At 26.9% G+C, this 13889-nt stretch overlaps 1 protein-coding gene across 1 annotated transcript; it reads left to right on the forward strand.

Moving 5' to 3' along the window:
• The first annotated feature begins 11403 nt into the window (after nucleotides 1-11403).
• On the forward strand, nucleotides 11404-13551 carry K444DRAFT_558238 (uncharacterized protein). Its single transcript, XM_024876813.1, has 2 exons — nucleotides 11404-12475; nucleotides 12528-13551. Exons 1-2 carry the CDS (start codon nucleotides 11863-11865, stop codon nucleotides 13481-13483), a joined length of 1569 nt encoding a protein of 522 aa, XP_024739801.1. The 5' UTR covers nucleotides 11404-11862; the 3' UTR covers nucleotides 13484-13551.
• Nucleotides 13552-13889: the final 338 nt, after the last annotated feature.

Below are 13889 nucleotides of genomic sequence, written 5' to 3' on the forward strand. Positions count from 1 at the left end.
CTTTCCGAAATAAGCCTAAAGAATAGGCTTCTATTATAAATTTAGCTTTAACTTAATTAGATTTAGCTAATAAGAATAGAATTAATTCGATATAGTCTAGTAATAATTCTATTAATAAAACTAGTAAAACTAGTATAACTAGATAAGAAAAACCTAGTAAAAAATAAAAATAAACTGAGCCTAAAACTTCTAATAAATAATAAAAATCCGAATACTAGTTTAAATATAAGGCTAGAGAAATAGAGGAAAACAAAAAAGAGATAAGTAAAAAGGAATTCTTTATTTTAAAGAAAAAGATACTATTTAGAAAAACTTCTATATCTATATCTAGAACCAAGAAGTAAAAAACTAAGGATATTAAGTTTAGGGAAATTAAAGGTAATAAATATATTTATAAAATACTAGCTAAATAGAAGTTAATACTTATTTAGTAAAATAAGTATATTTTTAAAAAGATATATAATAATATTTTAAGATCTATTTATAAATAAAAATATTACAAGATTACTAATAAATTTCTTAAAGCTTTTTATAAAATATATATTTAATAGCTTACTAATACTTTCTCTATTAATATAGGAAATATTAATATTATTAAGGATATTTTAAAGCTAGTTACTAAAATTATTAAAGATAAGAAATATATTTCTATTATTTAAATAAATAAGGAAATATAGGATTTCTTTTTAGAAAACCAGAAAATTAAAAAATATAAATATAAGTATTATATTTCTAATTAATTCCGCCTAAATCTATAGCTCTAATTCAATATTATAGTTTCTATTTCTGAGTCTAGTATTACTAATCTGGATATAAATAGTTATATTTATAAAAAAAAATTACCTAAAATAAATTAAAAAGCTTAATATTTAAAAGCTTTTAATATAGGAAATAGAAATATTATAATTCTATTTCTAAAAAGACAATATAATAAAATATAAAGATTTAGGTAATAGCTACTTTATTTTGGTCTCTTAACTCTTAATAGTAGATCTATTAATATAGCTCGGATTTTATAAGAAATTAAATAAATACTTTATTTATCTAGTTATTTACTTTTAGCTAGCCCAATATTATATTTCTAGAAATATTAATTATAATTAGTATAAAAGTAATACTAAAAATTTAGCTATTACTAAAGCTTTAAATAATAAATTTTATCTTAGTAAAAAGCATTAGAATATTAGCTATATTTTTCTTATAAACTATAAGAAAACTATTATTTTTAATAAGAAATTCTTTAAGGATATTAATTATTTCTCTATTTCTAATAATTTTAAGCCAGAAGTAGCTAAGGAAATAGGCAAATATTTACTAAAGGTAATAAGAAAAAAGATTCTAAATATAGTTTATTTAACTAGATAAATAAATGCCTTTAACTAAATAATCTATAAGTCTGAAATTATAGGCAAATAATAATTCTCGAATAATATAAAAGCTAAAAAATAGCTTAATAATAATTTGTTACTTAATAGGCCTTTTATTATAATTCTAATAAGTCTAGTTACTATTAAGAATAGAATATATAAAAATAGAATCTCTTATAAAGTTATTAAAGCCTTTTATCTAAAGCTTTCTCTTCCTATTAAAGATTAATTTAAGGATATTACAGATAATACGAAATTCGAAAAAGCTATCTATTTAAAATATATTAGTATAATTTATAATATGATTTACTATAATAAGCCTCTTTAATATCTAGTAGTAAATATAGAGATTAAATAATATTAAAGGCAAATACTAATTAATATAGAGAACTATATCGGATTTAGTATAAGAATATAGCTAAGCAAATTCGGATTACCTTTAAGCAAGTTTAGAAATATTAAATAAGACTATTTAAGAATAATAAATCTTATTTTAGGTATATTAAGAAGAAATTAGATTAGCTAATAGAAGAGAATTCTAATTATTTTATTATTTCAGATTCTAAATAAGATTTTTTTATTAGTTTTAGTATTTAGGAAACAAGTATAAATAAATAGAAAGTCGGATATAATATAGCAGGCTATATTTTCTAAAAATTATATTATTTTAGTAGTTTTAAGGTTTTAGTTATATAGTAAAGGCTATAGCCTTTTATATATAACTTATAGAAATTATATAAGAAAGCTAGTTTTTTTATAGTTCTAGAAAATAATTCCTTTTTAGTATTTAATTAATTAAGCTTTTATATACTATATACTATTTATACTTTACTATTTATACTTTACTATTTATACTTTACTATTTATATTTTACTATTTATACTTTTAATCTTATTATTTTATTATTAAGTTATATTTTATACTTTAGTATACTTTATATAGGTTTTTGTCTTATTATAGTTTCTTTCCTATAATATACTATAGACTATAAAATAAAAGCTAATTATCTTATTAGAAAAGAAATTTAAAAAAAGTAATTAAATAAGAATTATTTAAATTTCCGTATATTTTTAAAAGTAAAAACTAGATAAATTAGTATTAATAAAAGAATTTATAAACGAGCTTTAACTTATAGCCTATATTAATAAAAATATTAGCCTTACTAATAATAATAATCTTTTTACTTAATTATATAAATTTCCTTAATTAGCTAAAATTATTTACGGGTTTATAAATAGTCTAAAGTAATTCTTTTATTTTTCGGGTTCTTTTCTAATTTGGTATTTCTTATTAATTAGTTCCTAAATAGAAGCCGTCCGTTTTAGTAAATCTATATTATTATTAATTATAATTAGCTAATCTATTTCATAATTAGTAAAACTCTATAATATTATATCTGGATCTTTTATTTCGAGAACTTTTCTAAGAATATACTTGCCTCTTTCTTAATTTAGAAGCAGTAGTTAAATTAATATAGGTTTTCTGAATTCTTTTTATATTAATATTAGTATAAAGTATATATTAATTATTATAATACCTTACTAAGTCGGATTTTGCAAATACTATCTTTATAATAGAATGAAATTATAAGGATATTTAATAAGATAGAAAGGAAACTAGAAGAGAAATAATTTAGAAAAGAGAATATTACTCTCTTATATTTAAATAGAGAGTCTAATAGTATAGCTGCGAAAAACTCTAGAATATACTTACTAATATAGCTATATAAACCTATTATAGAATACCTTTAGCTCGAAGATATTAACTTATTAGAAAATAGTCAGATAAAGACTTATACTATTAGTCTTTCTATTAGAAATTCCCTTGCCAGGTAATAGTATATAGTATCCCTTATATTAAATACTCTTAGATTTAATAATAGCTATAGCAGATATATAAACTAGGTAATACTTTATATAAGCTATTATAGGTAGTAACTAATAGTATTTAGAAAGAAGTAGTATAATTCTCAAATTCAGACAAAGTCCGTTTCTTTAAAATATATCTATTAAAGTTTATATATTATTATTCTATAATTACTAAAGTCTTATAAGCTTTTTAAATCTTATTTCTATTCTATAAGTAAATAGGTATTATTAGACAAGTTATATAGGCTTCCTTATTATTAAATAATTATATCTTCTAACTTCCTATTCTATTTATATAAAGGTATTATTTATAGCTAATTAAATTAGCTATATTAGTATTAATATATTATATATAGTATATAATTCGCCTATTCTAGAAAACGGCCAGAATATCTTATAAGAATAAAGTTAAACCCTTAACTAAAGCTTTAGTATTTCTTTAGTATAGCTTATATAAAAAGATATACTATTAGAGATATAGTATATATAAGTATATATTATTACCGGGTACTTCTAAAAGACTTGAGTTATTTAGTAAGAATTAATAAAGTATTACTTTAATTTAATTCTCGATTCTTTACTTACTTTAAAATCGAATTAATAATATAAATATAATTACTATTCAAATATATTATAAGCTTATATTATAGGCTTTTCTCTTCTTATTCTCGCTTATATCTTTATAAATTTTCAAGCTAGTACCTTTTTCTATTCTATACCAGAGCTTATCCTAATTTTATAATATTTTGGACTTCGTTTATAAAGCCGCTAATCTATTAAGGATTTTAGAATATTATTTTATAATTAGCAAATAAGGTACTTAATTAATAGAAATATTAAGTTAATATAACAAGTACTAGTATAACTGAAATAATATATAAAAGAGAAATTATTATTAGAAAACGAAATTAGTAATATTAATAGAATAGTATCTAGTATTAAAGCGAGATATTATTATTATATATAGTAATTTAAATTAGACTAACGAGCTCTATTTAGAATAGTATTATATTATAGTTTTACTAGTTTTTAAAAATTATAATAATATTATAAATAAAGTAAATAAATAAAAGTTTATATTATTTCTAAAATAATACTAAGTTTATATTATTATTATTATTATTAGAAATAACTTTTTAGAGGCGTTTCGAGCTTAATTACTATAAATCTTTTATTATTACTACCCGTTTTTATTCTATAAATTAATATATATATTTCTTAAAATAATTAATCTAAAATCTATTACTTATAATTTATTTACTAAAGCAAAATTCATTTAATAAAACTAATAATAAGAATTGAAATTATTTTATCTAGAAAAAACCAAAATTTGTAGTAATTAGAAAAACTAGATATAATATTATAGTTAATTTCTGTATTTTCTTCTATTTTAATATTATTAGTAATTATATACTATAAATATTTAATTAAGAGGTTTTAATCTTATATATTTAAGATTAGTATAATAAGGCCTTTAAGAAATTTAACTAATTCAAATAATTCAAATAATAGAAGTAATTTCTTTTAGGTATTACTTATATAAAGCTTCTATAAACTTGTTTTTTAAGGCTTTCTATTTTTATATTAATTCGAATCCAGAAATATATTTGAAATTCAAGTTAAAAAATATTATATTTTTATAATATCTAAATTCAAATACCGGTTTATTATAATATCTCTTAATAAGAATTAATTCGATAAGATTTTAAAAAGAACTAAGATTAAATAACTCGGTTAGATAATAGTTATACGAATTATAATATAAAGCTATTAATTAAATTTCCTTTATTTTAGGAAATCTATATATAAACTATTTGTTTCTTAATATATTTCTTTTAGTAAAATAGAGAATATTATATATAGAACAAAAATATATTAGCTTTAATATAGATTTTATTTTATAGTTAAATACAAAAAAAGGCTAGTAAACAGAAAGGGTTTTTTAATAGAATTTCAAATAGATATATAATACTACTAGAAAAATACTATTACTAAAAAAAAGAACTATTATAGTTTTTATAAATAGTAAACTAAATAATATAAGAAGCTGAGAGAATATACTATTAGATTAATTTCCGGATTTCGAAAGAAATCTTTTTTTGAAATATTTCCTATTTAAAGCTATAGAAGTCGAATAGTAATCTATATTGAGATCGAGCTCTAAATAGTTAATTCTTTTTCTAAAAGTTATATACTTTTGCCTAAAGAAGAGAGATCTACTCTATATATAGCCTTATTTTAATAGAAGCAGAATTTAAAAGCTTTATTAATATTATTTATATTAATTTCTTTTCTATCTCTTTATTTATTTCTTTATTTCTTTTCGAATTATTTATTTCAAAAATTCTCGGAGTAAATAGTATCTAGATAAACTAAAAATAATAGAAAATGGCATATATAATAAAATTAAAAGGAGATATATTAATTTGGAAATCGAAATAATTCTATAATAGCCCTAAAGTAGCTAATTAGAAGTTATTTAATATTAGGTTTATAGCCTTAAAATTCGAAATAATACTAAGATAGAAATTATATTAATATCTCAAGTTAATAGTTCCGGAAAAAAATATATAATAAAGTAGGCTATTAATATAGTATAAATTATCTAAGATATAATAGATATATTATATTAACTATAGTAAGGAAAGAATCTTATTAATATATTAATAAGATTTAAATAGTTTTTTTAATAAATAAAGATATAAAATAGTTCTCTATTATTAATATAGACTTTAAAATAATAAAAATAAATAAACTATATAAATATTTGAAATCGAATATTAAATATATAATCTTTTCTATTATTATTTTATACTAGCTATATTTTATTACTTAATTCTAGATAAAATATAATATTAAATAATATAGTAGTTTTATAAGGAAAGAGTCTATTATCTAGAAAAGATAATTATTTTATAAATATCTATAATAATAGTTTCTTCTATAAAACTTAAATACTATCTTTTTCTTTTTTTTACTTTTATAAAATTTACTATTATATCTAATTTAGTACTATTAGCTATCTTATTATTATTTAATAAGATTTCTTGTATTACTTATTCTAGAAATATCTTTTTTATATATCTATATATCTAATTAGTATTCTCTATATTCTTTAATAATTTCTATAATTCTTTTATAAAAATAAGCCTTTTTAGATTATTATATAAAATAAAATCTTTGAGCCAGTAAAAAAGCTAGCTATTAATAAGTATTATTATATTAAAATTTTTCTTATATAAATCTATATAATTCAATTAGTCTCTAGAAATAAGTCTAATAAGCTCTTTCTTATTAAGTTCTCAGAAAATTAAGAATATATAAATATATGAAATCTTCTAGCTATAAAACTCGAGATCTCTATCTTATATTTCAGCTTATATAATCGGTTATTTGGATATAAAATACTCTAATTAAATTAGTAATAGCTTGGCTAGAATAGTTATTAATTCGGGATTCTTATCTGCTATAGAAAAGTCTCGATTTAGAAGCTCGATTAAAAATAATAACAGATTTATATATTTAAGAGGCTTTTAGTAATTTTTCGGAATAAAATATATTTGAATATTAGGCTATAAAGTTGCTTTTAATAATAATTCTAGGAAACCTTTGGAATTATTCTCTAGTAGTTTTTAGTATAATTAGGCTATTTAAGCTAATATATTAAAACCGGCTATTATAGGAATTATTATATCTAGATTCTTATTTCTATTAAATATCTCAAATATCTATTTATTATTCTCTTTTTATAGTTTCTTTAAAAAAGTAGCTTCTATAAATATTTCTTTATTTTTATATTCTATATCTTCTATATCTCTCTTCTCTTAATATATAAGCTAATTTTTAGGTATATTTTATTAGAAGGCTACCTCGAATATTATAGACTTAATAATCGAATATAGCTAGAAGTTTATTTATATAGTAATTTTAGCTAAACCTAAATACTAAAGTAGAAACCTATAATCTACTTTTTATCTTACTAGTTTATTTTTAATTATATTATTAATTTACTTAGTAAGGGCTTGAACTTGAAATATATATAAGAATCTAAGAAGAAATTTAATTCTATAATAGTAAAAAAGAATAAGAAATATATCTGAAATATTATTAGCTTCTAATAAAAGAATATTAGATCTATATAATATATCTTTAAACTTCTTTCTATTATTATATTATAGAATCTTTATAGGGAAAAAGGCTATAATAAATTAGGCTATATATTCTATAATTAACTCGATATACTTATTATAGAAAGTATATAGCTGGATATACTTACTATAATAATTTTTAATATATAAGACCCAAAAGTATTTTCTAAAAAAATTAGTAATATATATTAATTAAATTAATCTATATTCTTTTAAAAGTTTAGTAAATAGTTATAATTAGAGCTTTAATCTTATAGGTAAAATTAAATATATAATTCAAATAATATATTTTAATCTAATAATATTTCTCTTTTTTAAATATTATAGAATTTTTAGTTAATAATATAAAATAATATATTCTAGCTAAAATATTTAAGCTAGAGATATTTACTAATAATAATATTAAAGGCTTTATTCTAAGAAATAATATATTATAGATCTGGATATATTTTATTAGGCTAGTAATAAAATATATTATTAATTAATTTATAATAATATTAAGCCTTAAATTTAATCTTAAAATTAATCTAGTTTATAGATTTAAAGTCCGGATTATTTAAGAATACTAAATATCTAATAATTTTAGCCTAAGAAATATATTCTCAATTAATATTTATTAGTAATAATATAATTAAAAAATGCCTTTTTAATTTTAAGAGAAAAAGGGTTTTCTAATTCTTTATTAAATATAATAAATAGAAATAATAAATAATAAAAAAAGTAAATAGAAAGAATTAAAACTAAATAGAATTTTAATTCTTAATTACTATTTATAATTAAGCTAGATTTATCTTTTATAGCTATCTCTAATTAGTATAGTTTATTTATAATTCGATATCTATTTCTAATTAGTATTCTTATTTATAAATAAAAATAAAACTCAGAAAGAGTCTAATATTTATAGTAGTTCGAAACCGGTATTTTATTTAATAATTTACCTATATATAATCTATTATTATTATTTGAAAAATTAGAACTCTTCTATAAATATTTTAGTATAATAATATATTTATATTATTTCCAAAAAAAGAACTATAGTAATAACTCTAGTATTATTATAAATAAAAGTGGATTCTAGTAATAATATTTTTGCTTCTCGGGTTCTCTTTTCTAGTAAAACTACCTAGCCTTAAATTATTCTAGTACCGATCCAAGTACCTTAATAAAATAAAAAGAATAGTTAATAAAATAGTTAGAATTTAAGATATAATATATTTTCGAATAATTTCTATATTTAGTTAAAGCTCGATTAGTAATATAAAATAAGAAATAGAGATATCTAACTATTAATATTTTTTTAATTAGGAAACTAATTTTATAAAATTAAGTAATATTAAAAACTAGTAATAAAGATAATAAAAGATATTGAATTTGGTACTAGTTATTTATATATAAAATACTAGTAATAATTATTATATAAGAACTAATTTTAAACTTTCTATATTAACCAGAACTAGTTATTACCTCTCAAGTCTTAATATTTAAATAATACTAGTAGAAATATAGTAAGACTTAATTCTTAATATATTTCAAAGGTATTTAATAATTGTTTTTACTTCTATTCCGTATTTCATAACAGGTCTTCTATTCTCTAGTTCTATTTAATCTTTCTTATTTCCCGATATATGAGTTTTTGGTTCTCTTAGTATAGTTAAGTACTATTTAATTAAGAGAGCCAAATTATTTCATTTAATAAATAGAGGTTATCTGGCTGGAACAAGCCTTTTTTAAATACTATATTTTCTTCTCTTATATAACTGAGATTTTAGCTCTATTATTAATATATATAATTATATCTAATTAAATTCCTTTGGTTATTATATTTCGTTATTAACTTTCTCTGGCAAGAATAGTACTTCTAATAACTGCGTTTTAATACTATTATTATTTATAGACTTTATTGGGTTATATATAACGGGTTAGATAACTATTTAATAGAATACTAATATAAAAACATTTAATTTATTTCAGTTTTCTCTATTTCCTAATAGGATATATGGCTTATTTATACTTATAAGGTCGCCCTGCCATTTAAAATTTATAGAATTTCCGTTATATATCTTTTGCTATAGAGATCTAATTCAACTATTACTAGTAATATTCGTTCTAAAATAAAGTATTCCTGAAACGGATACGGGATAATTTATATTATTAGAATAATATCAAGTTTTATTAACTAATAATAGTATATTAAAGTATTGGCTTAAGGTCTATAAATTATAGAAGTTAAAGAGATTACTTGAGATAATATTAGAAATTCTATTAATTTCGTTTAATAGGCTATATACGAATTCGTTATTACTTAAAATAACTAAAAAATAGTTTATAGTAGTCTCGGTACTAATAATAATATCCTCTTTAGACAGTAGTATATTATTAAGCTAGTCGAATTCGAAATCTATTATTGAATTAAAGAGGATATTTTCCTTGTCTATATTAGGCTTCCGGTATCTATTAGCCAGATACTGGCTTATATATCTCTTTAACCGGTCCTCAGGTCTTATTAGTCTTCCTTTCCTTCTCTTTGCTCGACCCTTATATATATTATAGATTTTGTATACTAATATATAGTAGTTCTCGGCTGTTTCGAGGTAGAAGAATATTTTCCAGTATAATATATATTTATTAATTCGATTTTGGATAGTTTATTTTAACTGTTTTAGCTTAACGAAATGAGCTATATACGCCTCTTGCTTGCTTTTAAGTTCAGCCTTGGTATATTCAATATTTATAATACCGGAAAGGTCGGTATAAAAAACATTTCTAATAGTTATATATTATAAAGAAAGTTATTACTATTATCTTTACTGATTTCGGGAGCCTTCGGGAGCCCAAAAACAGTTTCAGAGCAGAAGTTTCTCCTGCCCCATTATTTGATATTATACCTCTCGTCTGTATATACCGGATATGGCTTCTGCTACCATGGATTGGTTATCGAGTACCGTATATATAACATTCTGTAAAGGTTCAATTTTGCCAAGCTCGTATGGATATATCTCGTTCCTAGATCCACTTCCTCTCTCGGTAGTCAGTATGGCAAATACGGAGTATAGCCTTCGGAGCAAGAAGGCTCGTATCATCAATTGACTTGATAATGCTAAGTATATCCTGGCCGTATACAAGTTCAGTCAAGTAATAAGGGGCCTAAATTGATGAATACCCTATACAACTCATAAAGAGACTTATATTTATGAATGGTATAGCCGATTCATGAATCTGAGTATTTATATCTGGGTCGAAACAAGAAGGGGCCTTAACGAATGGTATAGCCGATTCATGAAGTTGAGTATTCGTGCCTTGTCCGGAACAAGAAGGTACGGAGACTGGTATTCATGAATGGCATAACCGATTCATGAATCTGAGTACTGACAGACTTGCATGGTGGATCTTGCATACTATACTGTAGTTCAGCCCCACCCGAAAAAGCGGAGAATCCATATGCGGTTGGCAGTTCCACAGCGCGATCTGGGGCTGTAATAACACACTCGCATACGAGCTTCACATCGCCCAGTCTTATCTCTCTTGGCCCTGACCGGAGAAGGACCGTTGCTAAGCAAGGGTTGCCGAATTCGCCGTGATATCAGAATGGGAACACGGGGTGGCAAGGCCAATAGAGATAACGAGGATGCCGAGGAATCGCGAGGCCAGGAACCAGGATACTCGTGTGTCAGGGAAGTCCAGCCCCCCCAACCCTTGACTGCACTGTCACATCCCACATCCACGGAAGAGGTTAATTCATGAATATTTAATATGCCTTTCACGAATGGACCGCCCAACCATGACTATTCTTACTTATAGCTGATTTATATAGTAGAAGGCGAATTGGGTGTCGCGGAATCTGTTAGTTAATTGTTTTTAAGCGGGTTCATATCCAGACACCTGTGGCTGCGCACCCTGCTCGGTTGTACCCCAAAGGTACCGTGACTCATTGTTATAACAGAGCCCACTTCACGTTTCAAATTTGCAAGTGCACAGTCTCATGACATCTTATATGAAGAAAAAAGCCTTTAAAGCCACCGCCGACGGTATAGCCGAAATCGCACACTTTTCCGACCGTGCCATGCGCCGGATCCGATCGAACCTGCTGCTCTTCGGATCGGACACGTGCGACTGCGGCTGTGCGCCAAAGACAGTAGAACATCTCCTTTTTCGGTGCACGTGATGGACAACATTAACGGGAAGGTACAGTATACTGAACTGCCTACGAACGAAGATAGGAAAATTCTCTTTCTACCTAGGTGCAAAAGTGCGGACATGCAGACGGTACTCAGGCCCTTGGTTTGAGAACCGCACCGATTAGGTATAGCGCGGTTAGCTGCCTTAGCAACGACCTGAGCTTGCTGAGGTAACGTGACACAGGTGACGATTTGTTGGACGCCACCTAACTACGCAGCTGGCCAAATCCTGTGCACCTGTTCAACTTCCTTCCGAGAGCCAGCCTCTCGAATCCAGGCCTCTGAGCGCCTCTTCTTTTAGGAGATGTCCCAAGATGAAGAAGATGGGGCATGGCTTGCCTCACCTGGGCCTTATCAAGATCGAATCAAAATCTCTTGCTCATCCGATCCCGGGCTGAAATCCAGGGAACGGAAGGCCAAATGGGCCCAAATTCCTTGGCCAAGCGAGGTATCCAGGATCGCTGTTCTGGAGTATGGAATCGACGGTTTTACAAAAGGCGTGGAACATGTTGATCCTTCCGGGATCGAAGCGTACCTTCTGGAACGGCAACAGCGACGGTCTTCGGATAACGGCGGGCAAGTCTACATCGTCGAATCTCTGACTCCTGATCTCATCGCTACCCTAGGCGACTATTTCGATATTGACCCGTCGGTATTCCTTGAACAGCTAATGTCCAGGACCGGTTCAAGATTCCGCACATTGCCATCCGCCCTGCATACATCAGGCTGCTTGAGATTGAGTTACTCTAGCTTGATTTCTGTTCCACCAGAAGCCATGAATTCTTTCGGACTCACTTCAACAACTGGTCGTCATATTCGAGCAACTCGATCTTATGGAGAGTTTTCAAATATAGGGATTGCGTCCTGCATATGCAGCATTTTGACAAGAAAGGGAAGGGACGGTAGCGGGTGGAACGGTCAGTTGGTTTCGGTGCATTTCAAGTAATTCTCACGCTGAACGTCCTCTAGTCCTTGTTTTCTGTGACCCCCCCGTGGGGTCGATACGAATCGGTCAATCTGCGAAAACCTTTGCAATAGACCAACAGGCGGTCAACGGGGGCTACGTTGACTTTGTACCAAACAGCGAGTCTCATCGGTACGGTGGGCCCCCGCGGACTTCATTGATGGATGATCTCTGCTTCTACTTACAACGTTACCCAAACCGTATGCCTGGCGACGGTGTGGGTCTTGTTTTCATGTTCGTGCAAAAGATCGTCGCAAGTCACTACCTGGTTCTTCTCAATCACTTCGACAATCATATCCGGAAAGTCAGTTCTCGCATGGAACGACAACAAGATCTCTCTAACTTTGGCATCTTGAGCGTTGAGTCTCAATGGAGTGATGCTCGAGCATTGCGTCGACGAGCCCGACTCTTCTGCGAGTTCCTAGAGGGCAACATGATGTTGTTGGGAATTCCCTTCGAAGACCCAACTTTCCAAAAGAACGCGCCAGAGACGGACTGGATTGACTGTACCATCGATTTTCAGTATCTTCGGGCGCGATTCCGACAACTATTGCAGGAAACCCTGACACTCAGTGAGGCGCTCACCGGCCTTGCTAGCATTGCAGGTAATCGTCAGGCGTTAAAAGAGCAGGAAGTCTCGTTGAAAGCGACGCAGCTGTCCATTCTCGAAGCACGACGAGCAAAGGCACTTACACTTCTCGGTCTCATCTTCATCCCCCTTGCGTACACATCGTCCCTCTTCAGCATGGCTGATCCCTATAATCCGGGAAGCGACAGGTTTTGGATGTATTTCGTGATCTCACTGCCGTTAGTCTTCATCATCACTGTAGCGTACTACGTACTTGATTCTGGCTACAGCTCGGACGGCTCAGATTGGTCTCTGTCGAATGTGGCTAACGCGTTGGCGACAATGTTGCGACAGGACAAGCAAGAGTTGGAAATGGCTCGTGAAGGATGTTAGATCATGGCCACATTTGACGGCACTAGTACTCTTTATCTGATTGCAATCAATCTTAGATATGTTGTGTGATCTTTGCCGGCCGGTGTGCTTGTTGGTCTTTTATTGACCTTGTGAGTTAAGACCAGAATTCTGCCCGCAAAGCCGTCAACTAGGATGTACTAGTGAACATCAACCTGAAATGAGTTGCGCCTTGACTCCAGCAACCTGGCGCCTCTGGTGCCGGAAATTTGAGTACTTTCTAAATCGCCATATCTAGTTTCGTTCCTCAAGGTTCCTTTGGGCAAACCGCTTGCGGTTTACGTCTCCTGTGTCACCAGCAACGGGCTTTGTACTTTGTGGAGGAGCGACTTGTACTCTACATTCCACTCTGCACTGTCCGGCGACTTATCACGTGGTGTTCTCAAAC

Source organism: Hyaloscypha bicolor (assembly GCF_002865645.1).
Source record: "Hyaloscypha bicolor E unplaced genomic scaffold K444scaffold_53, whole genome shotgun sequence".
NCBI lineage: Eukaryota > Fungi > Ascomycota > Leotiomycetes > Helotiales > Hyaloscyphaceae > Hyaloscypha > Hyaloscypha bicolor.

What these genes read in the sequence shown, in the direction of transcription:
- K444DRAFT_558238 (XM_024876813.1), top strand. Translation starts at nt 11,863, where the DNA reads ATGTCCCAAGATGAAGAAGATGGGGCATGGCTTGCCTCACCTGGGCCT. An exon ending in GGACGGTAGCGGGTGGAACG is followed by an intron (nt 12,476 to 12,527) that starts GTCAGTTGGTTT and finishes AACGTCCTCTAG; the next exon opens with TCCTTGTTTTCTGTGACCCC.